Source organism: Alligator mississippiensis, chromosome 11, assembly GCF_030867095.1.
Source record: "Alligator mississippiensis isolate rAllMis1 chromosome 11, rAllMis1, whole genome shotgun sequence".
Taxonomy (NCBI): Eukaryota; Metazoa; Chordata; order Crocodylia; family Alligatoridae; genus Alligator; species Alligator mississippiensis.
In genome coordinates, this window is record NC_081834.1 from 13022725 (window position 1) to 13038836 (window position 16112).

A 16112-nucleotide genomic window follows, 5' to 3' on the forward strand; every position below is an offset into this window, starting at 1 on the left:
TACAACCAGGATAGTCCAGATTCAAATACGGATGAAATGTATGAGCACCAATAGGGTTCTCATTGAAAGTCTGTGTAGAAAAATGGTAAATAGCTTAGTATTCATTTCTACTGGGCCTTGTGGTTCGAGACACCTGAAATTTCCCCTGCCAGCGTAGGCTAGGCTGATATCCCACACTGCTCCGTTCCTCACTCCTCCCAAAACCAAAGATGTTTTCTGGCTGCTTGAATGTCAGAGGTGGATAACAGTACTGCTGTATGGCTTGAAGTCTTTGAATTCCTGAGTTTCAGTCCAGCTCCTCTCCTGGCACACCCTGTGGTGTTAGGCAAGTTGTTTCACTTATCTGTATCTCAGTTTCCCCATCTGTAAAATGTGGGTAATTATATTTATCTACCTCCTAAGTTCCTAAATAACATGAACAGATAACGAGGTTGTGAGGTTTAATTAAATAATGTTTGCAAAGGGTCTTTGAACATGAAAAGTGCTGTACACAGTAAATGATAAGTATTATTATTTCTATTAATTAATTTTCTGTAGCTGCTGTGTTAGAAATAAACTGCCTGGACAATATGTTTGAAGGAGAGCAGCAAGCTTTATGATTTGACTATTATAAAACGACTCAAAGGCACAATAGATGTAGCCTGCATGCTGATAAAAGCCACCATTTGGTTTTGTATATTCTTTCTAACAACCAGTTTATTAGCTTCTGGAAAGCATGCAAAACTTTGGGAATATTTTGAAAAGGAAGCATAAATTAAGGAGTGGAGACCAGATGTTGCAGTCACTGAATGTATGATCTTTTTCTGCCCCTTGAGTCCAGACAACTCAGAGGTGAAAATATATTCATACTAAACATCCCAGCATCACATCACTTATTGTCAGAGGTCAGTGGGTTTATTATCTATTGCCTGTACTGCAGCAGCACTTAGGCACTTCAGCCAGGATTGAGCCCTTATTGTGAAAGGTGCTACACAACTGTACTGTGAAAGATTCACAGCCCCATCAAATTTACAAACTGAATGGGGAAAGAACATAGCAGCTGAGAAAAGAACATTTACACAATGGTGTGTGGAGAGACAAGAACATTGGTAATAGCACCATACGGTTATTTAAGCTGGCTACACATATAGGTTTGCCTCTTTAGGAATAAGTGAAAAATAATGAAACCCCAGGAGGCTCCAAGTGAAATTCTGACTATCATCATGTAGCTTGTTGTAGTCATCAGGGATGAGGCTGAGTCTTGAAGTGATTTGAAGGAGGGCATTTCAGAAATCTGCTCTGAGAAGTTTCTTTATGGGAATAGCAGAGGGGGGAGGGAGGTGGAGGTGAGGACTGAGGTGGAGTGGGAGAGCTGAGTGTTTGAGGAGCCCAAACGCAGGAGTGCTGCATTGCAGACTTGCAATAGTGTCGAAGCTCTGTGGTGGTTTGATTTGAAAGGGGTGGTTAGGTCACGATTACTTTGCATTGGTAGAGCCAAGGGAGACGGTAGAAGTTCGTGCTGGAAATGGATGGGTAAAAATATATGGAAGAGAAGTGAGCAGCTTGCCTCTCAGACCCATTTCACTTCGTACCTATGAGTTCACCCTTCAGTTCTTTGGAGATGTTTTTGGACTGTCTCAGAAAATCTTAGGACCTCTGCCACCGTTTTGAGATTGAGGTCACCATGACTGCCATTATGATATCAAACAAAATAGAGGACAGGAGAGATGAGTCCTTGCTATGTAGACTATGCATTTGGTTCACGAACCCAGTGGTTATCTAGGGCCACTGGAAATAAAAGTTCATGCCTCAATTAAAAATAAGGATGGGTGACATTCTGGCCCCACTGAAGTCAGTATGTATACAAAGTACTGTTAAGATCAATTATATATATTAAAATTATATCCATATAGATTATACATTTCCATGAACTCATCTTTAATATTACTTAAGATATATATTGATATAAACCAAATGCAGTCATTCAATTTAATTTGTTTTGTTTGCAAATAGCAGAGACATTTAGAGGGTAGACTCAGCTGAACATTAAATCACGGGCTTTTTAATTTGCCATTGAGGCAAGAGGCTGCCTGTACTATTCCTTGCTTTAACCACTGCCATTCACCTCACAAGTGCGTAAATACTAAATTCACATGCAAAGAAATGTGCTATTGTGCCGCATATTTCTTATGAAGAAGAGCTGATTATTCTGGAGGATTTGACAGGAATAATTATCTTCTCTCTTCAACCCCTTGAATAAAAACAACAACAGAAAAATAAACTAGTATTGTAAATTTCAGGAGCTGAAATTGCATCTTTTGGTTTCCTTCTGTATTTTGCATTTTAATGCAATGCTGATGATAACATTTGTCAAAAAAAAAAGAAGCTCGCAGTCCTTCAGAATCAGAAGGTTCGGCAACAGCATAATTGGTGCAGTGTGGGAAAAATATTGTTTGAAATGTACTTCTGGGTGCAATTTGCTGTGATACTTCTCCCTAAAGTACATGAATTGGCTCTTCATCTCTGCTGAAGGAAAATGTTCCTGCTCATCCAGAAGCCCTCTCTTCATTAGCATGAATCCCTGCAAGAGAGGTTTCCTGAAAAGGCTAAGATCTGCCTTAAGATTTGTGGGCTTCTAGAGAAGAGGGGTGTTTCAAGTTATTAAAGGGGAGAGATCCAGTAGGGATCACAGGGTCAGCCCTGGAGTTGCAAATCTGCACAAGGTCGGTTCCACTTCTCTACTGGGGGGATCCTCCCATTCCCATCTTCCCTCGTCTCTAATCAGAGGCTTTGCCTTTGATGGCATCCAGACTGCCTCGCTGACTTCCATGCACCTCACTGTTTGCCTGTTCTTTTGTAGAATACAGCTCCTATTCCGCTTCCCCATGACAGGGCCTTGATGCCTACTTCCTTACATGACTTGGGCTCTAACATTTTCTGCTCCTTCTAATTTTGTCAGGGACTCTTAAACCTAATCCACATAATAAACTTACTGTCTCCGTCTTCTGAACCAGAAGTGGTGTTGTTATCTCTCTGGGTCGCTAGAGAGAGGGATGAGTGACAGTGACAGTCATCCCTCCTGAAGCAATGGCTACACTGCTTGCAGTTGAGTAGGCAGCCTGCCCAGGGGTGTGCAGCATGCTTGAGGGCACTACCACTGGGGACTAAGTTTATCATGTAGCTATGGCATTAAACAGCCTCTTCCATCCCCAGCCACACCTCCCCAAACTGCATGAGCTCTTACCTTCTGATGAGGCAGCCCAGACTGGCAGCCTAATGACTGGCAAAGAACAGCTATGCCCAGAACTTGACTTGTTGCTATGCACCTTGACTTACTGCTTTTTGGCCCTCTCTGACCACCGAGCCTGGATCCCAAGTTGCATGCTTGAGTCTAGACCTACCCACTGGCACTCACCATCACTGAAATGCCTGCTTCTCCATCTCTGCTTGCACACTAGATCCTCTCGCTTTTGTACTGGGGCCTGACTTGTGTATTGCTGTGTGCTGTAAAATGGCCAGAGGCACTGGATGGTGTGGTGCATTCGGTCTGTTTCTGGAATCAGACTGATTACACCTGAATTTGACTTAGAGTTTGTGCAGTGGATGGCTGAGCTTGGAGCTCAGTGGCAGCAGATAGTCAAGCCTTCCTCCAAAAGGAACATTTTTTGGTGGCTCAGTTCTTGCATGACTGCATGAAGACACAAAAGTGACAGCAGCCTGTTCTTGTCTCTTCCTCCAGAAACCATTACCGCCGGCGTGCAGCAGCCGCAGGCACCACGCAAGGGAAATCTTACTACACACTTTCCTTCAGTGTTACATTCCCTCACAAAGATGATGTCTGCTACCTGGCTTACCATTATCCCTACACCTACTCAGCACTGATGGTAAGGCTGATGTATTCATAATGGGATGGGTGTAGCTCTTGATGTGGCACAGGTAGTCTCCAGTTTTGATTGAATGCTAGGTCTTTTTCATAATGCTCTATTTTTCTTCCTTTCTTTCTTTCTTTCTTTTGGCCCTGTCTATAGGAACAATCCCTGACATGAGATATTTATATGTGCTTATGAGACTCTAAGACTGAACTTTTTGTTATTGAAACTGGTGCTGGCAACTGATTTATAGTTTTACTTTATTCCTTCAATATATTCTGTGCTGACTAGCATGGCAGCACATTTACCTACACCAATGTGCTGGGTCGTCTTGCATCTCAGGGCACTTCACCAGACAAACCAAACTAAACCAAATGTCTCCATTCACACTCTGCTCCTTGGTCCCCATCCTCAGTGTGGGCTGCTCTTAATGCTTATGGCAGGTTGCAGGAAGAGGCTGATTTCTTCCCTCCTGTGGTTAATCCTGAACTGCTATAGTGGGCATATTTACACGAGATGGTTAATGCCCACTAGACTAGACTAATTCTACTGCGCATTTGTGTGGCTGGCAAAAAACATGCTAATGCACAGTAGATTAGTCCAGTGGGCATTAAGTGTCAAACAAAAAGCATTCATCTGCGCTAATGGGCAGTAGTGCTGATTATAGCACATTAAGTTAGTACTTGTTATTACAGGTACTAAAATTAATGCACTGTAATTACAGCACATGAAGGAATGTGTAGATGTGCCTGGTGACTCACTGCCTGTGGAGCTGTACCCTGCAGTACTGAAGTGCAAGGCCTGCTTCAGATGTTTGCTCTGCACCAGTCAGAATTGCAGTAGGAATGGGTGACCCCATTAGGCTGTACTGCTAATATATGCACTACAAAATATAAACCTCGGGCATAGAGCTGTAATGCCTGACAGCTGTGTTAAAAGGAAGGCTAATGTTCGTCAGCCTGAGGAGGAAAGATTAACTTCTGTGGCTTCCTATAGCCATTCATTGGCCAGCTGGTGAATGACATTGGGTGGTTATGGGGGAAATGAATGCAAGCCACATTCCCAAACAGATGGGTGCAGTATTAAAAGGGTGAAGAATAGAGGAGAGAAGTGGTGAATCTATTAAGACTGAGAAAGAAAACTCACCAGAAGCAGTGATGCAGGGAGTCTGGGCTGCCTCTGCCCCTTTTCTCAGCCTAATTAGTAATCTTTGCCATTAATCACCTTTACTTTGCTCTTTTGCTATGGGCGATAAATGGATGAGTGGGTGGATTTGGGTCCCACTCTACTTCTAAAGCTCAAACTTTTCTGATAACACCATATTGCCCTTCTCAAGAATGGAGAAATCACCCAAGAATGGGTAAATCACCCATTCTTAATGGGTGATTTCAAAGAAAATGAAATGTCCTTTCTAATGTAGTCCCAGCCATGGAGCTGTATGTGTTTGCCTAGCATGCCTACATGCTCTGTATTAGGTTCATTTCCATTTCAACCACAACCGCCTCTTAAATGCTTCACTTCCATCTACAGATTACAGGTGCACTGATAAAGATGTTTTTGGCTGATACCGATGGCCAATTTTTGGCTGATACCGACGGTCAACAGCCATATTGGCCAATACCGATTCGATTGCAATATGCAGCCCAACAGTCCAATAGCTTGGAAAGCATCATCCAGCTGGGAAGTCTGTGGGGGATGGGAAGAGGCATGGGGGAGGGATGGAGTGTGAGGGGGGACAGATCCAGGCCCCCAGGGTGAAGGAGGGAGTGGGGCTGGGGCAGGGACAGGTGCTGCCCAGCTGGGGTGGAGTACAGGATGGAGCCATGGGTGGCTCATCCAGGGGGCACAGAGTGGTTGGGGGGGTCAGCTTCCTTTGCTGTACACACCCCGGGGAAGGCAGGGGGGCATGTGCCCTCCAGATTTGTGTGCAGGGTGAGGGCAAGCTGCTGCTGTGGGCTCTTCCAGGTGGGGGGTCTGGTCCAGGGCTGCATTCAGGGTGGGCTGGGGCAGGGTGGTGGTGGCAGCGCTGAGAGCAGGGGTTATGAGGTAGGCTACAGTTACCTCAACATTTGCCATAGCCCCCCTGTACCTCCGTCCCAATGCTGCTGCTGCCACCCGCCCTGCCTGCACCTACCTGACCACAGCCCCGACCCTGCCCCTTGCACTGGGAAGAGCCCTCTGCAGTCCCCAGCCCCAAGGCCACAGTGGCAGCTTGCTCGGTGCACAAATCTAGGGGGCATATGCCTCCCCTGGGGTGTGCACAGCAGTGGGAGCCACCCCCAAGTTGCACCCCCCATACCCCAGACAAGCTGCCCATGACTCCATCCCATGCTTTGCCCCACCTCAGCTGGGAAGAACTTGCCCCTGTCCCACTCCCTCCCTCATTGTGGGAGCCTTGATCTGCCCACCCCTCCTACATCCCTTATCTCCCCCATGTCCCTTCCCTCCCACAGACTTCTTACTGGCCGGATGCTGCTCTCCAAGGTGCCAGGCTGTACTCCTGGCTGTGTGCATGTTGCGGTTGTGCACCTGCACATTTATCTGTGATATTATCGGCCACATCGGCCAAAAAAGCTGATTGCCGATTAATGTTAATTTTCCTTTTATCAGTGCTGATACGATATGGACCAATGTATTGGTGCACTTCACAAAATCTGCATTCAGTATTTGAAATAGTGCTGGTCAAGCATATTCAAAACACGCTTGCAAGTCCATCTTGCACTAGGTCCAGAAATCTTTCAGTCAATGTGAGGCACAGAGAGAGTTTCAGAAGTTGAACCTGGCGCATATTTAAACAATTATTGCAAAGAGAAGTGTATACTACAAGCTAGAGAAGTGGAGAGGACTCTGAGAATGAAGGAAGCCTACTTGATGCTTTATTATGATGGCATAATACCTGTTTGTTATTTTAATAAATATTTATATCTTTCTTTTTCTGGAACATAGGCATGTGAGGCTTTGTGACTGTATATGCTGTGGGCATTTCTTGAATATCTCTCCTGCTCCTAAATACATTAAGTGGAGATGAAAATAGGTTATTCTTACTGTCAAGACCAAATCTCCAAGAACCCAGTCCACTTCACTACTTACTCAAGGAAGAAATAATCATTGATATCAATGCAAATGTTGCCTTTGCCAAAACTGAATTAATTAAAGCTGAGTGAGAACTTCAAAAAGCTGGTGAATGAGAATGAGAGACTGGAAAGACCTGATGGGTCAGTAGTCAGACATGACCATCTAAGCAGGATTGTTCTCTCCAATAGTTTCTTAAAAGCAGATTTGACCAATTAATTAAAAATAATTTGAGTGATGGGACTTGCATGTTTTTCCCATTACTGTAAGGTGTATTGTGAACAAATTCTAACCCATATTTCTGGGCCAGAATGTTTCCTTTTAACACATTTGTCCATGGGAAACTATGTATTTTCCTCTGGCTCAGTAATAAATTAAATGCGATTAGCAACCCAGGGGCTCAATTAACTATATAGTTCACTCGGGAAGATGATAAACTTCCATCTGGAGTTAGTCATTTGGAAACATTTCTAATACCCTATCTATTTAATAACTGCAGACATATTTATAGCTCACATACAAACACATCAAGCAACTTCACTTGAGGTAGAAGCATTGTCTTTTGGCCATTAGTAATTGGATATATTTTTCAAAGAGCATTTTTTAAAAATGTAAATGCCAAATGTTTTCATGGGCTGCTGTACTAGCCACAAAAATGGCAAATGTGAGTCTGGGATGCATCGGGAAGAGACATTTTCAATAGGCAATATTACTGATATTATACAAGGGCATGGGTAAGACCACAGCTGGAATACTCAGTACGGTTCTAGTCACCTGTAGTTCAGAAAGATGAGCTGAAACTGGAATAGGTAGAAAAGGGCTATAAAGTTGAATAATAGGGCACAGAGCCTAGCAAATAAGAAGAGCATAGTAGGGGTTGACTTATTTGCTAGCAAAGCTGATATAGGATCTGACTGCTAACTCTAAAAGCATTGAGTATCAGGAGGGGCGGAAAAAAGAATTATTTAAGATGATGGACAGTATTGGTACAAGAATAAATAGATATAAAATGTTTTAGAAAAAAATTAGGTTGGAAATTAGAAGAACATTCCTAACTAGAGCAAACAGGTTTGGGAATAACCTTTCTACAGGAGTAGTGGGGCAAAAACCCCACCTCTCTTTAAAAGGGAGCCTGCTAAATTGATGAAAGAGATTGTATGACATCATGGTCTATCACTCTCTGTAGTGGAATACGTGTTGGTTTATGAAGTAGATAGTTGTGAGTGTCCTGTCCAGTTATAGTTGTTCAGGTGTACACTAGAGGACTGGAGTGGAAAGAACAGATGCCTTCAGGGATTGGTAACGGGTTTAACAGTCTTATTTCTTGATTATTAGTTGAAATGTCGCCCTGGCTAGTGACTACAGAAAGCTGTTACCATCTGAGGGTTGCTTGGTGAACTGTGTTCAGGAGTTTTAGCCGAGCTTCCAGTGAAACAAATGTCCTATTGTTATGAACCTACTCAGGTATTTGCAACGGACATCTAATGGAGACTAGTATACTGCAAATTTTGCAGTGCCACGTGCACTGCAGTATCACTTGAACTAGTGAACACAATTGAAACCACAAATCAACAATTCTGTTTAAAATCCTGAACAGAGTCGCGGGGACGGCACTGTCCAGTCACTACAGTGGGTATCTGGTGAGTGGGTCTGCCTCTCAAGTGGCAAGCAGAGTCGCTTCTAAAACAACACTTTTTCAGGCTCTTTTAAAAAAATCCCGCAAAAATATTGGATTTCTGTTTAAATACCTTGAGTGATAAAAAATGATGGCTGTAAACTTTAGTAGAAAATAACAATCTGTGTTTCAGGGCTCAAATAAAACCCCTTAGAACTTTAATTTTTCAATTTTTTATTGACAACATTCATAAGACCTTTTTGACCAGCTATGAAGAGCTGCTCATGAATTTGAGGGTGGCATCCAGGCAAAGTCCAGAGAATCCTCAATGCATTTATAGCTCTTTTTTTTTTTTTTTCATGTGCCACTGTACAACCCTTAGAAAAAAGGAGGCGCAGATTGCTGTCCCTTGCACCCTATGCATGCAAGGAAATACTTTATATTAAGAGACACACCAGTACAAGTAAGCTAACATGTGAGCAAGAGCCCTGCGTCTGAGGACAGTGATGGTGCACCCTCAGTTACCCTGCAAAGCAAGCTGAGTTGCTTGTGAAGGTGTGTGTGGTATGAAGGGAGATGGTCCTGTTTGACAGAAGAATCTGAAGAGGATAGTGGGATGAGTATTAATAGAGGGAATTAGCATCCACATGCCAGGATGATGGGTGCATTATGCCTACCATGACAGAAATAAAATTAGCTTTTAAACATGATGGAAATAAAATTAGCTTTTAAACTCATAAATGTGCTTCCTCGTTTCTTGCTCAGGCCCATCTTGACATGCTGGCAGAAACCAGGAATCCCAAGAAAGTCTTCTATAGGCAGCAAACACTGTGCCAGACTCTGGGAGGAAACCCATGTCCTCTGCTCACCATCACAGCCATGCCAGAGTCTAAAAGTCGTAACGACTTGGAGCAGTTCCGTAAGTATTCAAGTGCAACATAAAACCGTTTTGGAAAAAGTTACAAAAATTCTGAAAAAACATATGATGGCCCATTATAACTTATTTGAACAATGAAATGTCTCTCATTATTGGCTTGACACCATTTTTTGTTTCAGAATTTCTTTTCATGCTATTTCCAAGAAAGGCTCAACATCAAACATTTCAGTCAACCAGAAACCATTTTTGACTGCTCAGTTCATGTACAACTTAAAAAATGCTTGTTTTCATTCTGAATCAGAATTAATTAATTTTTTTTCAAGATCACCCACAAACTGCAAAATCAATGTTTTTCCCAGATGTAGGAGTAAACAATATTGCCTGGCCAAATTCTCTCTCTTGTAATTCCTTTCTGTCTCCTTGAATGCCCTTGGTAGATTCCCCCAGACACAGTTTTCTTCCTCACCATTAGTCCCAATACTTGGAAAATGACTGCTTTATTTCATGCATACTAGTAGGTATATTTATTGTGTTTCACCATAACGTTAACCCACCGTGGAAATGGAGATAAAACAATTCCAGTGCAAGATTTATGAACTGTGAAATGGCTTTGAGGACTTTTTGGGATGCAGAGTTATGGCTTGTAGATCACTTCCTCATTGAGACATCATTAAGATATAGAGTTCCAAAGGATTTCTGAATCACATCATTTCTTACATGTGCATTTTGGTATACTTTGGGACTCCCAGTGACATCAGTGGGAGTGCTAGACCCATAAATTAAAGGAGAAAAAACATACCAGCATTGATTACTACCATATAGATCTGGGAGGTGACTTGTACCATTTATGGTTTTCTGCATCCTTCCTCTTTTTTGAGACGGTGAAAGTTACTGGTTCCAGTTTAGAATCTGTAATGACACTGAAATTACAACGTGACTAAAGTATGGCTATGTTTTCCTATTATAAAGCATCAGTTGGCATTCAGTTGGGAAACATTTAGTTTGGTATTAGCACAATTTCCAATTGTAAATGTGTTGTTTCTGGGTGAATTTTTAAAGCAAAATCACAGAAGTTGCCAAGTATACCCTGGATGAAAATTTACCAGTGCTTGCAAACAAACAGCTTTATAGTCTGAGACTGAAGACAGCGTAAAAGAGAGAGAAGCCTCGATTTCTGGAATGGCTATTATTGGCTTTATCTACATTACAATAGCACCTAAAGGTCTGATTGGGTGCCCTGATGTGATAGGCACTATATGCTCAGGAAACAAAGAGATAATTCCAACCCTAAAGTGCCTTTGGTCTAGGTTAATGGTGAGAGAGAACAGGTGGGTAAAACAAACACATAAGGGGGATTGTGGAGAGGGAGGGTAAGTTAACAATAATATGAGTAAGATTTCATATGGATACGCTTTTGGCACATTGCAGATCATAGCCTGCCTAGCTGTTAGCTGCTGGCAGTGTTCTGTAAGCTTCACAGCTGAAACAGGTCTTAATGGGGTGTTTGAAGAACGAAATATAGATTTTGGGAAGGCTTGTGCCACATGCAGGCTGGCATGGAGAGATGAGCGTTTCTCTGCCCAGATTCATGCTCCTTTCTCACACTGGTGTTCAAGGTGAAAGCCAAGCTATGGATCATCCTTGTGAATCTAAACAGGGCTTGAATATGGCTCTCTTACCAGGTGAATGCCCTAATTCCTGGGCAGACAAAACTCTTTGGATAGAGGTGATATCTTTTATTAAACCAATTAAATATTTGCAAAAATATAGTTTTTTCTTTGCAGGCTTTCAGGCTCACATGCCCTTCATCAGGCAAAGGTAGAAACCTGGGAGGACTTTTACCATCTTTAATTTCTCCTTTGCCTGATGAAAGGCATGTGAGCCCAAAAGCTTGCAAAAATTTTCTTGCAAATATTTAGTTGGTCTAATAAAAGATATCACCTCTACCTCAGAGTTTTGTCTGCATATGTCCTTAGACAAACATAGCTACAACCAACTTCCCTAATTCCTGGGCTATTCTTAATTTTTATTTTTTTGGCTCTTTTATGGAAAACATTGAAAGGCTCACTTTTTTTGTTCCAGTTCAGACAAAAAAAGAAATTTTGCTTCCCAGCCAGTCCTACCTGGGTGTCCAGCTAGATGTTATAGGGTCACGTTATAACTCTGGAACCTGTGACTCATGATGTTGTGACACTGCATCGCAGTGCAGCTACAACACACTGTCTGCAGACACACAGACACAAAAGCACAGAGCCCTGCTAATGGAAACAAAGCTTACAATGTGTTTCCAATGGTTTAACCCTTGAGACCTGCCATTGAAGGGGACACATGAATACATACACTAATAAGTAGTCCCATGTAAAGCAGCAAGTATTCAATTCTGCTTTGGATTTGGCTGATTCGCAAGGACAGTGATTTGATTTGGTGATTTGAATTGCTGTCCTGATTAAATCTGGCTGATTCGGATTCGGAGATTTGGCCTCCAAATTGGGCTGAATCTCCTCTGAATTGAACAGGCAGCCGCAGCAGGGTCAGCGGCATGGGCACGGTGGCAGCAAGTAGGGCCCCACCCTCTGCCCACCCCCCATGGCTGCCCCACCTGGCCCCAGCATCCTTGCACTAAAGACCCCCCCCCCCCCTCCAAACCTCCCCTGCATTCACCGGCTGCCTCTTAGGGCTCATGGCAGAGCCCCCCATGCAGCACAGAGCAGTGGGGATCCCCTCCCTGCTTGGCACCCGTGCAGCAGCTGTCACATCGTGCAGGTGTGGTGTGGCTTGGCAGGTGCCACGGGCTGTCCTGGAGCTGGGGCAGCTCCAGCAGTCACCTGGAGCCCAGCAGCACTCAGCCCAAGTGGCCTCAGGTACTGGACAGCATGCGGTGCCCCTTCAAGCCATGCTGCACCAGCATGATGTGACAGCTGCCGCATGGATGCCAGGCAGGGGGTGGGGGCACAATCCCCGCTGACCCCCACTGCCCCTCACTGCACAGAGGGCTCTGCCATGAGCACCCAGAGGCCTGATCACCACTGCTGCACCCAATGTGTGGGGCTTTTTTTTTTTTTCTTTTAAGTGCTGGGACACTGGGGCTGGGCAGGGGAGGCTGGGGGAGTGGCTGGGGAGGGGGCACTTGGGGGGGTAGCCGGTGGGAGATGGGGCCATGCGGGGGTCCCCCATGGTCCCCTCCACCCTCCTCCATCCCCTCCACCCTCTACTTGCTGGCACAGAGCCCAGGTCCAGCTCCCTGCGGCAGTGAGCGGGGACTGCCTGCATTTTTTAATCGATTTGGACCTTTTAATGGGTTTCCCTATTTGATTCGGATTTGGAGATTCGGCCCCCGAATCAGTCTGAATCTTCTCCATATTGAATTGGCTACTGAAGCTTCACACAGCCCTACTAATAAGCCCTTGCGTCATCATCACATCAACTAGTCTTCTGAGCCTGAGGCGTAGACCAAGACCCCATAGAGTTAGATGCAATACAGATATATAGGAGAGACTATCTCTGCCCCCAAATGCATACGGTCTACATAAAAGACAACAATTGCCTACAAACATAGTGAAAGGGGGTGTGGGCACAGGTAATCAGTGAGATGGCACTGGTCAGCATGATAAGCAGTTGGTTGTCATATTGCCCTTAAGCAGAATCAAGACATGAATCTAAAAATGTCGGGAGATGTGATTTTTGTCTTAGGCAATGAATGGGGATACATTTCAATGCAGTGCACAATAACAAACATTGAGGATAGTAGTGCTCACCTCAAAAGCTTGGGTAAGCCAAGCTCTCGCCAAAACTGCATGCTGTGGGGTTTTGTCACAAACTCTAATAGGTTTGCCAAAAGGTTCAGTAAGATTTATGAATCATTTGCATAGATGCAGACCAATGCTCTTGATGGGAATGGCCAGACACATTAAGATGCTCAGTTTCTGAAATCGAATCCAAATGTTGAGAAAGCTTGGTCTCAGGTTGCAGGGGAAAAGATGATTTGGACTTTTGGTCTTATACAATCTGCAATTGTCACTAAAATGTCATGGGGAGCTCTAGGGTTCAAGAATTGTGAAGCATGAAGCTCTAGGAACAGAAACCAAAGAAAGTGTTTGTGTGAAGGCTTGTGAAGCAGAATGTATGAGCTCTGCACAGACCCAGCAGTGAACCAACTGAGCTAAATAAGAATACTCCCCAAATAGCATTGTCTGAATTGCTTTGGAAGCTGTTCAGGGCAGAAATGCTGAAAGCCAGGCTGAGTCATTTATCTTGGACGTTCAGAGAGCCATGTCCACCTAGACTGTGCCTTATAAATGTCAACACCAGTAATACCATGCAGTGACAGATATTAGAGAAATACACACCATGTTTTGTGCTGTTAGGCAGCCTCCAGGCCAGTCTGAACAATCATGTATAGGTTAATACCATTTAAGCTGCTTTGTCAATTATGGCTTTTTGGGATACACTGAGCCTAATTTTTGCTAGTGTGCATGGCTTGATCAGCACTTATTCATCAGTCCTCTTGGCCTGTGTGATATTCCCTCCCTTCTTCGGAGTGGTTTGGCTGATGGGGGAGGGAGGGGACCTGTTCATCAGTATATCCCATGCTACAAACCCAGCCCACTAGCATCGAGTGCAGAAAGACCGGAGCCTTGCGGGGCTGGCGGCTGGAGGTTTCCAAGTAAGAACTCCTGCTGCTTGGTACAAACCATGCGAATATGCATTCCAGCTAGGGAGGTGACATGTAGCTGCATCCTTGGAGGACTAGGCACAGAGAGTAATGAATAAAAATTGTTGATGGCCCTTTTTCTTTCCTTTCTTTTCTAGGGCTCTGGGCTATTCATATCTCCAATGAGCTTTAGTGGTTTTGCTTCCCTTTCAAATTTGTTTTCTGTTTTATATATATATATACGCACACATACATTTTCCTTGAGAGATTTTTCAATAGCAACAACAACATAGATAAAACACAAAGTTTTACAGGGCTGAGTAATTGTAGTGTATGCTCATGCTTTAATGCCCTATAATCCTTTTTTCTTCTCTTTAGTAGAGACATGAGGAGGGGGAACAGAGAGATCACTGCAGAGGAAGGCACTGGAAGAGCTCAGCAGGGGACTGGGAAGAATAGGGAAATCAATATGATGATGACAGGGTTTTTTTGGATAGGGAGGAGTTACTTCAGGCACAGGAGATGCTGGTGTACTGGTGGGGGAGAGTAGGAGGTACTGGAAAGATCAATGTACAACCCCATCTGTCAACCATGCTTTATTTTTCTCTCTCGACTCTCCTAGGCGGCCTTGTCAGGCTTTGATTAATGTGGGCCAAGGATGGTTAAATTTGTCGGAGTTGAATTGATTAACGTGCACCTTATTAATAAGGAGCACAAGCCATACATGTTCCTAGAGACTGCATCATCCGCAGCGTAGTGAGGGAAGGGGTTTGGTATTTTCTTCTCTTTCACTCAGTTTATAGAGGCCCTAGGGCTCATTTAAGCCGGGGTAACTTTGTCTCCTTCCTGCACCTCTCCTTAGCTGATTTTGTTATTGTGTTTATACCCTTGAATTATTGCTATGAGGTTCTTGGTCCTGAAGATGAGATTAATAGGTAAAGAAACAAGCCCACCACTCTCTCTGATTCCCTTTCTATCTTCTCTGTGCATGATATCTTTATACTGTGGCATCTTTATACTGATAGACAACTTCACGTCAAAAGTCATCCAGCGTCTCCTGGGGGTTGAGACTGTAGACTAGAAAGCCAGAGGCTGGAAGAGGTTTCACTCTAGCCCCGAAGCCTCCCCAAGTTTGAGTGTAGGACCCTGGTGACAGAGTTGGAGCTGTGCTTTGTGTCTCTTTTGCTTTGCCCTTGTTACCCTTTCCTGTTTATACAGAATGTGCAGCTACGAAGTGACCGTGTGTAGATGAAATGTGGGGCGTGCGTGCCCAACACTTTAAAGAGGGCTAAATGCTTTTGCACTGCTTTAATGGTGTTGGTGTTTGCACACTTCCACGGTGTACTGTGCATTAATTCCAGCCATTGTAGGAGATTCGGTGGCATAATGTGCCTTAAATGACTTGAGGCACAGCAAACTAAAACTCCTCCGCGGAGTTTTAGTTTGCTGCCCATACAGCCGTGCAGCAAAGCACTGGGCTCCGTGCAGCTCTGCAGAAAGCCCTGCAGGCAGCCTGGCAGCAGCCTGGGAAGGCAGGCTCTGCCCAAGAAAAGCAGCAAGCCTGATCCTTTTTTCCCCCCTCCCCAGAGCCTGCCTGCCTGAGCTGTGTGGGAGCCCGGTGCTTCCCTCTGCAGGTGCGGTGCCCCCCGGGATTGCCTGAGCCAGGTGCCTGAAGGCAGGTGCCACCTGGCAGGGTGCTGCCCCTGCCATGGAGGGAAGCACCAGCCACCCCCGCAGCCAAGGGACTACTCTGCCCACTGGCAGCTCGCCCTCCCCTCCTCGCCAGAGAGGCAGGTAAATCAGTGGGATGTGCGTGCGATATGGGGGTTTAATCGGCCCTAAATTGAAGCAGTGATTTTAAAAACCCACTGCTCCAATTTAGGGCCCCTGTTTTGTCTACACATGCCCAATATGGTGGCATCTTTACCTCTCACCCCAGAGGTCTCCAGGTGTCTTCTGACCACCGGACTCTTTTTGCCAGTGTGTAGGGATTTTATTTCAGAAGAAGAAGGGGTTGTCTGCCACCACCTCCCTAGCTCTCTGTCTTAT

At 44.5% G+C, this 16112-nt stretch overlaps 1 protein-coding gene across 1 annotated transcript in view; it reads left to right on the forward strand.

Moving 5' to 3' along the window:
* AGBL1 (AGBL carboxypeptidase 1) overlaps window positions 1-16112 on the forward strand; it is a 393910-nt gene that overhangs the window by 78180 nt on the left and 299618 nt on the right. The window contains exons 15-16 of the mRNA XM_019477387.2: window positions 3719-3863; window positions 9301-9454. Of these exons, the coding sequence (XP_019332932.2) occupies window positions 3719-3863; window positions 9301-9454 (299 nt within the window). The remainder of the gene's footprint in view (window positions 1-3718; window positions 3864-9300; window positions 9455-16112) is intronic.